Source organism: Sinocyclocheilus rhinocerous, unplaced genomic scaffold (genome assembly GCF_001515625.1).
Source record: "Sinocyclocheilus rhinocerous isolate Xijiao unplaced genomic scaffold, SAMN03320098_v1.1 scaffold3693, whole genome shotgun sequence".
In the NCBI taxonomy this organism is placed as follows: Eukaryota; Metazoa; Chordata; class Actinopteri; order Cypriniformes; family Cyprinidae; genus Sinocyclocheilus; species Sinocyclocheilus rhinocerous.
In genome coordinates, this window is record NW_015630705.1 from 478559 (window position 1) to 492549 (window position 13991).

At 39.9% G+C, this 13991-nt stretch overlaps 1 protein-coding gene across 1 annotated transcript in view; it reads left to right on the plus strand.

Moving 5' to 3' along the window:
- The first annotated feature begins 1011 nt into the window (after positions 1-1011).
- Positions 1012-13991, plus strand: part of LOC107740732 (inactive dipeptidyl peptidase 10-like) — a 32538-nt gene continuing 19558 nt past the window's right edge. The window contains exons 1-8 of the mRNA XM_016553240.1: positions 1012-1403; positions 5949-6063; positions 6308-6403; positions 11075-11169; positions 11496-11570; positions 11871-11903; positions 12530-12650; positions 12929-13083. Coding sequence (XP_016408726.1) covers positions 1353-1403; positions 5949-6063; positions 6308-6403; positions 11075-11169; positions 11496-11570; positions 11871-11903; positions 12530-12650; positions 12929-13083 — 741 coding nt within the window. The 5' untranslated portion in view covers positions 1012-1352. The remainder of the gene's footprint in view (positions 1404-5948; positions 6064-6307; positions 6404-11074; positions 11170-11495; positions 11571-11870; positions 11904-12529; positions 12651-12928; positions 13084-13991) is intronic.

Here is a 13991-nt window from a genome sequence, read left to right on the forward strand (position 1 = left end):
AGAAAACTGTCATGGAGAGGCAAGTTGGCTGTATATGTACTGAGCTAGTTAAGCTGATTATCTAAACGAGTTCCACCTGTGCCGAATTGGTTGATTATCTGATTGTGCACCTCCCGAACCTTGTTAATAAAACGTCATTTAGTTTACCCCATTACTCTAACAGCAATACATAAATAAATAATAATAATAATACAACTAAATAAATAAAAACTCAAAATTCAAGTTTATCAATATTTTGGGCACAATTTATTAACTTTAGAAGCAAATATGTTTAAAACAGGTGGGCAGTTCCACAGAAATGTCATCCATAGATGATGGTTCGTTTAGGTCTGTATATGTTAAACTATTATGGATTTTTGAAGTAAACTGCATCATTTATCCAGCACACATTTCATGGCTTCAAAAGTGGGGTCATTGATTAGCTCTTGATTTTGGTTCTGTACACATGGATTCAGGTTTTATATAAACATGCTGACATTACCTGATTATTTCAGGAATGCATTTGGTTGTAATACGTATAAATGACCAAACTGTCTTTGCAGAAGCGCTCAGTAGCGCCATGACTTTCATCTGCATTGTGAATATGGCCTTGATATGAGAAGCATTTATCTCAATAAGCAGTTTCCAACAAGACAAGATGTGTGAGATATATAAACTCACCTCGTCACCGCTTTTTGAAATGAATGAGAGTGACATTTGTGGAGTCACATGTGTATTCACAGATGCACTGATGATGAGCAAATAGTTGTGATCTTTTACTGGAAACAGTCGTAATTCTGTGTCGGGGAGTTTGCTTTAGTTCAGAGCCCAGACAGCAGACAGTTTCGGCCCAGATCCGGCCCACATCTGGATCTCACATGGGCCAGATGTGGGCCGGATCTGGGCCAACACTATGTTGCTGTCTGGGAGGTGATGGATGTCATTCAGATGTCAGTCATGATGCTGGAACTGCTCGAGGCAGCATGTTTTAAAGCGGCTGCTGGAATCGCCTCGATTTATTTGATGTCTGTCTGTCTGTCTGTGGTTTCGGGCTCGCGCGTCATCAAGGCGAATCCTCCCGCCCCTCGAGCTCAGCATCAGTCCGCGCTGCTCTCGCCCGCCGCTCCTCTCATCCTCTCTTTGCAGTCAGCTTGAATTCGACAGAGATCAGAATCAGAACATCGTTCGCAACACTCGATCACGCTCGCTTTTATCTGTCCGCGCGCTGCTGCGGTAGAATGCCCCAGACGCTGCGCGCTCCTCCACGGACACCGAAGAGCAAACGGAGGAGCGGTTCTTTGGTCTTGAAACGGCGTTAGAATCACCATTTCGGGTATTTTTGGGATCTCTCAGCGACATCTGAAGCGGGAACCATGACGGCCACCAAAGAGCAGCAAAGCCAGAGACCGAATCCGCAGGACGAGGTAACGAACGGCATCTTCATACGTTACACAGTGTTTACAAAAAACACGTTTGTCCGCATTTTCTCTTATTTGTAACGTTTTTTTCCCCCGAATCCGGCGAGTATCAGGTAATGGATCGCGCGCAGGCGAACGCAACGCCCGTGCCCGTTCTGTCAGCACATGACATCACCGTCAGCTTTCGGTGAACATGCAGGAGATATAAAGCAGCTCCGCTGTCGGGGTTCTTTCGTCTCCAGCGAATCCGTTTGTGCTCGTGATTGTAATTATGTGCACGCTAGCGCCCGTGACTAATGGACCAGTTCAGGCCGGCGGTGATGCGGTGATGCGAATACAATCACGAGAGGACGCTGGATGAAGAGCGACGCGTTTCGGGCAGGTGCTGCTGGAGAACTGACTGTGCTGATGACTGCGTTAAAACACCAGTCTCTGGTTACCGGAGCTGATTTGTGGCAGTTGTCGCATAATGTGTGAAAGGTTTTAGTTTGTAATCTATATGAATGTTTAAAGGGAAGGTTTCATCCCAACTACCTGCTGTATCGCTGTTCGTTTCATTAGTATTCCATCATTTTTGTTCATTTTAAATAACAGATGGCCGACGACAGAAGTCAAGTCAGCTTTATTTCTAAAGCGCTTTATACAATACTGATTGTGTCAAAGCAGCTTTAAATAGTTTGTCAATAATGCAAGAAGACAATAACAAAAATTCCAGCTAAAGTCAGTTCATTGATGATTCAGTGATGTCATCATCCAGAAGTACAAATATTCCATGCAGTCTGACAGTTAAAATAAAATCATAACATCTGCATGTTTAATATTTATACAATTTTATATTCTTTGAAAATAGTTTGTGTTATATATATATTGTAATATTTTTGTTTTATGTAACTACCCACACTGCCTCATATAAAAGGTAAAAGTGTGATGGCACACAGACAGAGATGCTTCATTCGTTCATCATCAATCACAGTTTGTTCTTTTGTAATATTTTTATTCAGTGTTAACGTGGTTTTTATGGCAAACGTTTGTAACCCAAATAAGCATCTGAATGTGTTTAATCTGTGGAATCTGAGTCCAGTCGTGCAGACGCGTCGCTGCAGGGTGTTTGTGTTTGACAGCTGTGCTTGTGTCTTCATCACATTCATCGCTGGTGTCTCTCACACGCTCATGCAGAACTGTGAAAGAGAAACACATTTTCTGCCAGTTTGATATAGCTTACAGTACCTGAAATTCAGCTATTCTACATTTAAAAATTCTGCCTGCTGGGAAATTTAGTGCAGATCAAAAGATGCAGCTTTGTTCTTTATTTTAATTGAAAATGCTTTCTAGTCTTCATTTTCACAGCTGGCCTTCTGATGCACAACCATGATTGCTTTAATTATGGGCATTTTAATGTAGAAAATGAGGCATTTATTGGAATGATTGACTGGCAGAGGCAACTGTTAAGATTCTTTCATGAATGTTTCCAACACGAATGTTCAGTGGAAACAAGAATATAAATAATTCATTCCTTTGGTGCTATTTGATGATCAGTCGCTGTACATCGAACCAACATATTTTTCTTCGTCCGATGATGAGCATATGCCGATTAGTAAGATTTGAGCTTTTGATCATGTTTCTCAAGCCTCAATGGAAGAAATCTGCGTGAAAATGGTTCTTCTACCGGCACAAAGCCTAGTCTCTCAAACACACACTTCGGTTTTTCTATAACTGGTCAGGCTGAAAGAATATTGGAAAGTGTTCAGTAACTTTCTGAATACGGCTGTAGCTATCGATTATTTTAGTAATCGAGTATTCTACAGATTATTCCATCGGTTAATCGAGTAATCGGATAAGAAGTAATTTTTCTTTATTAAAGAGCAATACTAAATATACAAGAGATAATAAGATAGATCTCTTAAAATAAACAACTCATTTGTTTTCTTTTTAGAAAAATTTAAATGTTTATTGCTGAAATTGCATACATTAATAACCGTGAAAACTAAACCCATTTAATGTCGACCGACAACCGCCGCTCGTTATCCAAACGTTAACATTAACTGATAAGATTTGAATATTAAATTAGTATTAAATAAATAATAGAATGGACGAGTGTCTGTGCCCATTAAAAATACACCTGCAGCGCTTCTGAGAACAAAGAAAAACAGAATAAAACGATATAAATACAAATAATCAAATAAATAGGCCTACACTAAATATTTTTCATTTAAATAATTAACTAATTAAGATGACACATTGGTTGGTTGCATATAAAAACACGCCCCTGTGAGTTAAAAAATATGTATAGAATATTTTTCTTTAATAATGCAGCAAACTTTTAAAAAATACTTGGAAAAAATACTTTTAAACCGTTTAACTGATTGTATTAATCTGTCAAATTTCTAACTTTCGGTTAACGGTTAAATGGTCAATATCCCTACATCGGATAATTAAATGAGTCAAACTCAGAGTACAATGAGATGAGGATCTGAATGCTTCTGCAAATCCTGTTTCACATTGAAGTAATGGAATACTTCACTTTTGGTGACAAAAATGTATTATTAATGTTGCTACATTTGTAAATGTCAGATGATGTTCAGTGCTGTGTGTTTTTGGGCGACACTGATGCGGCTTGACCTCTGACATCAGCTCAATGAATGTATTTGACATTATGATGCCTTCACAAACACACCATTAGCATCGGTTCACATTCGTTATGTATTAGTTTCTCGGTTCTCTCTTGAAAATGAAAGCACACAATAACATTATGATGTCAGACGCAGGGAACCATAAAACTACATCTAAAAACAGCACAGCGCTCTGAGAAATGTCACTGCAATTCAGTGTCTGTGTGTGGGATATGAAATAACGATGTGTTTCATTACTGCATTATAGCTCTGTCTCTCTCTCTCTCTCTATATATATAGCTCACTAATCACGGGTTAGGCCTGTGTTTTTCAGGTTTGTGCTCAAATATGTGTGACATGAAAGACAACAGCACAACAACATTCGTGCCTTTAATTCTGTGTGTTTTGTGCCACCACATGCTCTGATGTATGTAATAATCAACACACTCAAAAACTTTGGTTTGTTGTCAGGTAAATGTTCATCCCACAGGAATGCATTGTGTCTTGTTCATGCGGAAGCTTTGCATTTTACTGTGAAAACACTTGTACTGTCTGTAGATTGTAGAGGTTTCCAGATGTTGTGTTCAGTGGCCGGTCGCATAAAATGCTAAGACTATAGTCTCACAAGCAAGTCATCAAATTTTTTTTTAAAGCCAGTTACATAACAAAAAGTGTAGATTGGTCTAATTTGAATCTGAAAAGTAAGAGATACTCAGTTGCTCAGAGTAGACCCTAAGACACAGTGAAGTTTATGCAATCGGCCCCTGATGTCCTGATGATTTTATAATCCTGACATGCACAGACCTTTACAGACACACGTTAGGAGTATTTTGCACAGTGACATTGCTAACGTTTGCTTACGTGGATATGTGTATGGTTTTTGAGTGGTTCATGTGCACACATGTCTTCTGTATTGATTATGGTGTTTGGTGGCGTGTGAAGGAACGCAGTGAGAGGAACCTGAGATCTGCTGCTCATGTTGAGAGATGAATGATGGTTCGGTGAATCTGTTCGTCCTCTGACCGTCCTAAATGTGCCCTCGGCGAGGTCAAAGCGAGCAGTGGTACACTAAAAATAGCGGCGCACGATTTCTCTGTCTTTATACACGTGTGCAGACGATCACAGCCAAGGTCTGAGGAGTTCATTTTCATCAGTTCATTGTTTTTTTGTTTTTTTTTGTATTATTGCTCTCAACTGAAATTCAGCAAATCACCACATCACATCGTTTAACCCTTTCACCTGTTCTGCAGACAGAGAGCGAGAGCTGTAATGTCGAAGAGTTTGCAGGTACATGAGGACTTTGACGGCGATTATCATTGGCTGAAGACATTATGTACAAGATCTAAATATGACTGTCCTTTAAAACAGGATTGGTTTGCTCTTCTAAACTGATTCAGGAGCTTTCGTTTGGTCACTCTGATATCAAATTCCACTGTTAGCCTGAACGGTCTCTATTATATCACCTCGCTTGTGTTTTATTACATTCGATGCTCTCTGACCGCTTGTTTCAGCCTCTAAACCAGGAGGAACATGTTTGCCGAAAGACGGGAAGGCATTAGTTGTCATCAGTGAGCAGAAATGTTCCTGTACAGTGTTTCCAGTCCTTCATGAAGGTGAAGGTTTGAGAAGTTGATGAATGACTAGAGTTGGAGCAGAAAGCCTTTGTCCATGTGCTGAAGCTCCGGGAATCATGACAGAACATCTCGACAGAAATCATGACTCCAAATTAACTAGCTCACATGAGGCGTGCTTCTGTTACCCAGATCATTTAGACTCGTCCCTCATTGAGTACAAATGAACTCAAATTAAAAAATTTAGTACAAATGAAACATTTAGTATTACTCGCTCATGTCATTACTAGATGTTAAACCTCGACATTCTTGCTGTGATTTCTGTGCAGCTGAAGAACTGAGGTATTTGTGTGTGTTTGTGTTTCCTGAAGGATCTGGCGGGAATGAGTCCTCCTCAGAGGAACTGGAAGGGGATCGCCATCGCTCTGCTGGTCATTCTGGTGGTCTGTTCTCTCATCACTATGTCTGTGATCCTCCTCACTCCAGGTACTACAGCAAACCCATAATGATGAGGTACAAGTTCATCCTCATTCATTGTGATTTTCTCACAGTGCTCGTGTTCACAACTCTCCAGGTCCTACCTGAGATTTTTGCATTGAGAAAGTCTCGAGCGTTAGGCCAGCAGCAATGTGAGCGGCGTTACTCAATCTGCCGTTTGTTACGTGACATGTGACGCCTGCAGCATCTCCGTTACTGACCTGGTGCTCTTGTCTGTCTGTTTGTGTGATAGTCGATACGCAACCTGGCAGCGACACCAAGCTGACGGTGGAGGATCTTTTCAACACAGATTTCTACGTGCACGACCCTGAAGCTCATTGGATCAACGGTAAGACGATACGACCACAGAGCCACACGCATCGTTAATTTCTAATGGATCTCATTCATTAATCATCTGTACACCATCATGAGCTCTTAAGCACAGCTGATCGCAGAGGATGATTGATCATGACCGCAGACACTGAGCAATAAACATTATAAATCACTCACTTGGACGAGAAGAAACCATCTGTCTGACATGTACATTTTCCATCAAAAGTAGTTTTTTAAATGCTCTTCAGATTTATCTGAAACGTTTGAGACCACAAACATAGACTAACAATTTTGCGGCAGCGCGATCATCTCTTCCTCTTTTCTAGTTTTAACACAAAATAAACATGAATGAACATCTCATGCCTCATGTAATCGAAGCAATTGTGCAGCCGCAGCAGCGCTCTGCATCAGAGAACGCAGAAGAAATCAGTGGAAATGTGTAGGGTTGTAACGGTACACGTATTCGTACTGAAAATTTTCAGGTGGAACTTCATTGGAAACTTCCAGTTTTATATATTGTTTGATAAGAAACAAAGTCTCATCTTTCAAATTATGTCCTTTTTTTTCAGGAAACAATAAATGCTGTTTTGGCGCTCTTTGATGTGGCACGACAGATCGCTGAATAAACGCCTCAGTTCAAACGGCAGTGCGATCATCTCTTCCTCTTTACTAGTTTTAACACAAAATAAACATGAATGAACATCTCATGCCTCACGTAATCGCTCAATCAGTGTTTCAACCGCGGAAAGACAGCAATAAAACAGCTTGTAAACAAAATGTCACGTAGCATTTTACCTCCTCAGGAAGTCATCAGTCTCCACAGCTCGTTAGTGCGCGATAAATGAAGTCTAGAGAAGAGCATTTCGCTGTGTAAATGAATATATTTCAACAACAAATAGAATTTTTATAATTTAGAAGTTAATTTAAAAACTGCATTATGTGCAATTTACATGTTAGCATACAATTTTTTTTAAGTTGAGTGTTGCTTGTTATATTTAAAAATAAATAGTATTTAAATTTAAGTTTGGGCTCTGTTGTTAACTGTAACCTCATAGTAGGCCTAATGTAAATCATAGGATCATAGTTTAGAGCATAAGCCGAGGTAGATTTTTATCCCTAAGAAAATTGTAATTATAACTGAGTTTATTTAAAGAAAGAGCAATTTGTTCAGTAAACCACTGTTTAATAAAAAAAATAAAAAAATGTTCCCCTGCTGTACCAAAACTGTACCTAACCGTCATGTTTGTGTACCGTTACACCCCTAGAAATGTGTGTAGACTTTTTAATTAGAAATTCTGTCCATCCAAAGTGGGAAATCCACTTTGCATTTTACAGACAGATTTGAAGCCACTAACCTGGAGAGTGGCATATATACATATACATAAATAAATGAATTGATTAAAGACGAATGTGCCAGATTCCAGCCTTGCTGAAGCTCCCCCAGATCCTCACCAATCCTCCTCCAAATTTCACACTGAGTGCGAGACACTGTGGCTTGTAGGCCTCTCCAGGTCTCCGTCTACACTTTTTACACTTTGAAGCTTCCTGCAGGACACTGTGCAGGAGCACAACGATTTGACATTTTTCCATATTTTTGTCTCTATGAGGCTGTAAGTGGAGAGTGTGTCAGTTTAACACAATGTGAACTTCCTGTTAGTGCTCATTCCTGATTGAAGGCTATGTCAAATACTATTTCCTGCATCATAAGAACCAATGAGACGTCACGTGGTAGAAATAGTTGGGCCAGCATGTAGGAAGTGAATGTGTTTGAATAATTCATGGAGTGTGTGAAAGCATCTGATGATGTGACTTTGAGAACTTGACCTTTCAGATTAGTGAATACTGTCTAGTTACGCTGAAACATTTTTGCCATACTGGGCATCACAGGCCTTGGCATTGTGTGTGTGTGTGTGTGTGTGTGCGGATGTGTCTGAGTGGTGGATGTGGTAGTTGCTATGGTAACAGGATGGGGGAAGGGGCTCTCAGGTCTTACCCTGGCGGCAGCAGCATGAATATTTCATTGTGAGTGTGTGATGCAGTGAATCCTTCAGCTCCTGCTTCTCTTCCAGACAGATCTGTGTTTATCAGAGTCCTGCAGTCACTCCAGACTTCAGCTTAAGACTGTTCTTCAGTGAGTCTTAGCCGTGGATGCATGGGCGGCGCTAGGGAAGGGCTAGCAGGTGCTTCAGCACCCCCAAGAAAGACCAAAGCACCCCCATAGCACCCCCAAAAAATGAAATAAAATAAAAGCATTTGACTCATAACGCATGCATAACTCGTGCAATGCAGCGTGACGTGATTTGCAGTTGCACTTGTCATAATGTCATAGTATTTAATTTTAAAAATGGATCGGTTCCTTGTGCCAAGTAGGCCTGCCCCCGACTAAAGATTTTTCTAGTCAACTAGTCGCACGTTTATATTTAATTGATTAATATAATAACCTACTAAACCATCCTTTAGGCATATAGGCGTGTAGTCTATATTTTGTGCTCAAGTGCGTGCATAAAGCTTGCCACAAAGCACGGGCAAAATTAATGATTATGAATGTGCCCGGGGAAAAGAAGACATTTTAATTATTTATTAATAAACTAGTGCTTTCAGTGAGTGTCGGCTGAGTTACCGAATGCCGACGCAGACTCGTCATCTTCACAGTAATGGAAATGCTAATTTTTATACAGACTACATAATTAGAGATTTTTTTTTTATTGGTTTGTTCATTAGTAGACATTTCAAGATATTTTTTTTTCATATATTTTTTTTGTGTGAGACAAGTAGGTTGTTTATTGTTGTGACGCGCTCCATTTCACGGAGACTGGCAGAAAGTGCATCCTGTTTATTTTTCTCTATTTTACAAAAGCTCAACATTTTGTTGTTATTGTGAGTGTACATAAATAAAAGCAGAAATAGATTTTTTTATGAATGATGTAGCCTATTAGGCTACTCTTATGACCAAAAATGACGGAGTAACCTATTCTAAGTTCTTTCCGCAGGAAAAAATGCAAGGGATTGCGTGGGCGCCTCCATGTCATGCAGTAAGCGCAATAATACTCCCACACTTCTCATAAACACTTGATATGCACATCTATAGCGCATATTAATCTAAAGGCTCTGGTTTGAGACTGTAAATACCAAGTAAATATATCCCCAGTGCTTTTTGATGTCACATTGCCTTTGACTCACATTCCGAAATGCTTGTTCAGTGAATTTTAGGGGGACTGTATAAAAATCTTTGGGAACTGACTGATCTAAAGGCTACTTGTCTAATTTCATAAAACAAAACATTTTAATCAAATTGTGATGAGCCAAATAATCAGGTAATAAAATGTTACAAAATCGAGTGGGCAATTTAGGCTATTTTATTATTATTATTAATAATAATAACAACATCTTTTGATCATATTTACTATTAATTGCCCAGCTGCCCCTGCCAATGACCTAGCACCCCCCGCGCCGCCCCGCGTGGATGTGATGCAGCTCAGTGTGACGTTACTCTGAGAGCATGCGGATCGTCCTCTCGTGAGCGTTCAGCACGTGACCCTCAGAACGCATCACATCTGCAGAGCACGAGAGAATAAATATTTAATAGCAGCGGTTCTCCTGTCTCACGCTGAATCAAACTATGGAGTCATAAATGCTTCAGTGTTGTGCTGCTGTTGAATAGAGACTGTTGTCTGACTGCTGACAATGAGATGCAGCTGTTCTTCTGGACAAACTGTTTCTTCTTCTAGAACCTCTCAGCTTAATTCAGCTCTCACTCAGGTATCTTTGCGCCATTTAATAGCAGCTCGCACATCAGATCCGTGATCTGTTTATCAGTGATTGTGTAAAAGAAGTGTGAGTGAAGTCTGCTGTTGTTTGAATTTATTTCTTCAAGTAAAATTAATCTTCAAATGCAAAATACCATCGCTGGAAAAGTAGCCTTTTTAGACAAATGTTTGTGCTGTAAAAACATTAATCAGCATTATTCTGAGCAGCCCTTCATCCAGCCTTATGATGGACTACAAATAACTCAACAGTCCAGAAACTAGATCTCCTGACTTTAGCACGTTTTCATTCCTCGAGCTCTCAGCATTAAATCAGGTGTGTCAGTTCACCAGATGCTTTCTGCTTTCAGCACTCAGAGTTTTGTTCCGGTTTAGAGCTGGAAACTGAGAGCTTTATTAATGTTTCACCGTCTGCTTTTCCTCACTGCAGTCAATAGCAACTCCGCGTGACTCTCAGACTGGAAATTTACCTTTACAGCCATCATGCAGCTCATAAATATGAATAACTCGAGGTGAAACAGACGAGCAGTTCTGCTTTACATTCTGCCTGTTTATCCGTCTGAAGATAGATCGGACACAAGCGAGAGCACAGGTCAAATGCAGAAAAGAAAGAGAACTCGTTTTGAAATGAATAGGACTTAGCAAATACATGACAAGTCATTTGACAAGCAGCAGCTGGTCTGTTAGCTGTGTTTACGCTGTAAAATCTAATAACACACAGATGGACGAATCAGATGTGTGTTCACATTCATTTACGCATAGCTGACTGTGTTTACATTAATAACCCTCCAAGAGGAGCATTTTAACTTAAAGGTGTATTTAATCTTGCATTGCTGTGAGACGTGAACGCTCTTCAAAACCTTACAAACTAATCACATGACTTGTTATTAAATATTGACTGTCTGCTTTTTTCTCTTTGCCAGAATCTGAGGTGATCTACAGAAATCACCATGGACATGTGATCAGGTTTAACATCCTCACAAACGAGACAGAGATTGTGCTGAAGAACACCACATTCGTGAGTAAAAACTTACCACACAAACACTGAACATGCAGTTGAGCTCGTATGTTTACATACGCCTTACACAATTTACACAATTCACAATGTTAATCATTAAAAAAATAAGAGGCATCATCAAAAATGTTTTTTGAACCTTAAACCAAAATACATTACACCAAATACACAAAATAATGTTCTTTTTAGCAACATCATATGACCCTTTTAAGGTTTTCATAATGAGACGTTCCCAGCAGAAACGTTGAGGCACAGTCTGTAGTTTTTGGGATATGAATCTTTATGATCCCATGCAGTAATGAGGATAACATCTTTCATGTTTTTTCCAGGATACTTTCAAAGCCACCAGATACTCCATAAGCCCAGACATGAAGTATGTGCTTTTTGCCTACAATGTCAAACAGGTATGTGCTGCTTTCTGCAATAAAACTTCTTTTTAATATTTCACTAGCAAGGACCACGCCACACTGCGAAAGTAGGGAAGTAATCTTTATTGTATAAATATAGGGATGAATAGGGAAGGGAAGGATGGGAAAAGGGGAAGAGATGATAACAGGTTGATCCGGGCGTCCGATGTTGGTGGCCCAGAGAGACTCAGGATGGGGGTGTTGTCTCGGTTATGTGTGGCCGAGCGATTAGGACCCCTCCGAATCAACCTAGAAGGGAAGAGAGGGATGTTGAGGATGGTTAATGGATGAGAGCAGCATGCGGCGTGGGGTGTTCAGGGCCAGCAGCTGGTGAGCTCTTCTTTTGCTATCCACATTTACTCTTTATCTTCAGACACACCTTAAATAGTGGAGCTGTTGATTCCAGAGAGACAGACTATAACACTAAATTGTTAACAGTTACGTTTTTGCATTGTGTTTGTGTTCGGTCCAGTTTTGTGATGGTTAGGAGGTTTATAGCAGATTGTGAGTCGTCATCTCTTAATTTCTTTGAAAGCACAGACATGTGTCCGAGTCACTGAGCTGCTCATATATGTGCTAGACAACACTATAAATACAATATATTCAAATCTGGAGGATCATCTTTATATATTGTCATATCAGCAAGCCCTAAAACCCACTCTGTAGTACAGCACTAATACATTATAGACATGACAGTACGACTCTCTGTAAAACTGCTTTGAAATGAATTTGACTTGACTTGAGGACACACTCCGGATTCAAACTCGAGTCACGTGTCTAAGCAGCGTGTCAGAGCGCATGCAATAACACTGAATAAAATACAGCCAAGTTTAAGTCTAGTTGTAGTATTTAAAGTTGGACTTCCTGTAATTTTCTATAAGTGTGAATCGATGGTGTGATTTAATAAGAGCATGATTGAGATTTTAAATATCTTCTGTGTGTGTGTGTGTGTGTAGGTGTACATATTTGAGAATAATATTTACTATCAGTCGGATGTCAGGAGTAACTCGCTGCGACTGACCTCATCTGGGAAAGAGGGCGTCATTTATAATGGCATCGCTGATTGGCTCTATGAAGGTGAGACTTGCTCTATTATATCTCTGTATAAGATTTAAGAAATATATGATGATGATGCATTTTTTCTCTTTTGAGACACAGATTAGCACAGTAAGTGTTGTCCATTTTTCTCTTGTGTAAGTTGATTGTACGTTAGCTCACAGTTTCTCCAGATGAAGATGTGTGGTGAAGCTCAGGTGTTTGTGTTTGACTCTGAGATCTTATACAGCACAGATAAAAAGTCCAGTTTTCCATTCAGTTTTTAAAACTCTTGTTTTGTTGGAAACACGCATGCACAGAGGAGATCCTTCACACGCATGTGGCGCACTGGTGGTCACCTGACGGCGAACGCTTGGCATTTCTGGTCCTGAATGACAGTCTGGTGCCAAACATGGCATTGCCCACTTTCACTGGCTCTACATACCCTAAAGGCAAACAGTACCCGTATCCGAAGGTAAGTGTCTGCGCTTGACCTTCACATCCTCATGCTCAGATGTACACAACATGGACAAAAGTGTTGGGACACACCTCCTAATAATCAAATTCAGCAGTTTCAATCAGACCCATTGCCACAGGTATATAAAGACAAGCACAAGCCTTACAGTCCGCATTTTCAAACATTTGTGGAAAAAATGGGTCGTTCTGAAGAGCTCAGTGATTCAAGCATGCATGCCACCTATCACAGTAACAGTGTCAGTGCCAGATATTCTACGCTCAACTATAAGTGGTATTATTGGAGAGTGGAAGCATTTAGGAGCAGCAGAAACTCATGAAGCGGAAGACCATGTACAGTCACAGAGCGGCTCACCAAGTGCTGAGGTGCATGGAGAATAAAAGTCACCAACGCTCTGCTGATTCCAGAGCTGAAGAGCTCCAAACGTTCACTGGCATTAGCATCAGCACAAAAACTGTGTGGCGGGAGCTTCATTAATGGGTTTCAATGGCCGAGCGATATCTTAGAGAGCAACATTTTTACTTTACATTTTAATTCATATTTAAAAAATGTGAAATTATTTGAAAATTATTTTAAAAAATCTCTCAAATAAACACTTTAGATGACAACTTCTTGATTCTGTAATCCTATTACAGTATTTTTCACAAATAAAGAAATATAAAAATATATATATAAATAAAAAGGAAGTAAACATTGGAGCCAACAGGGTAATCTGGGAAGTTTGTGAGCATTGGGAATCATATTTTTTTCAAATAAAGCCAAGGTAACACTCATTTTACACACAGCACACAGTGAAAATGACATGAATATGACAGTGGGCAAATGGATAAAGCGCAGCATAGTTTGAAATGACGAGTTTAAAGTTAGTCGATCGCGCGTCTCCAGTGAAGCTGAACTCTCCTCCTGTC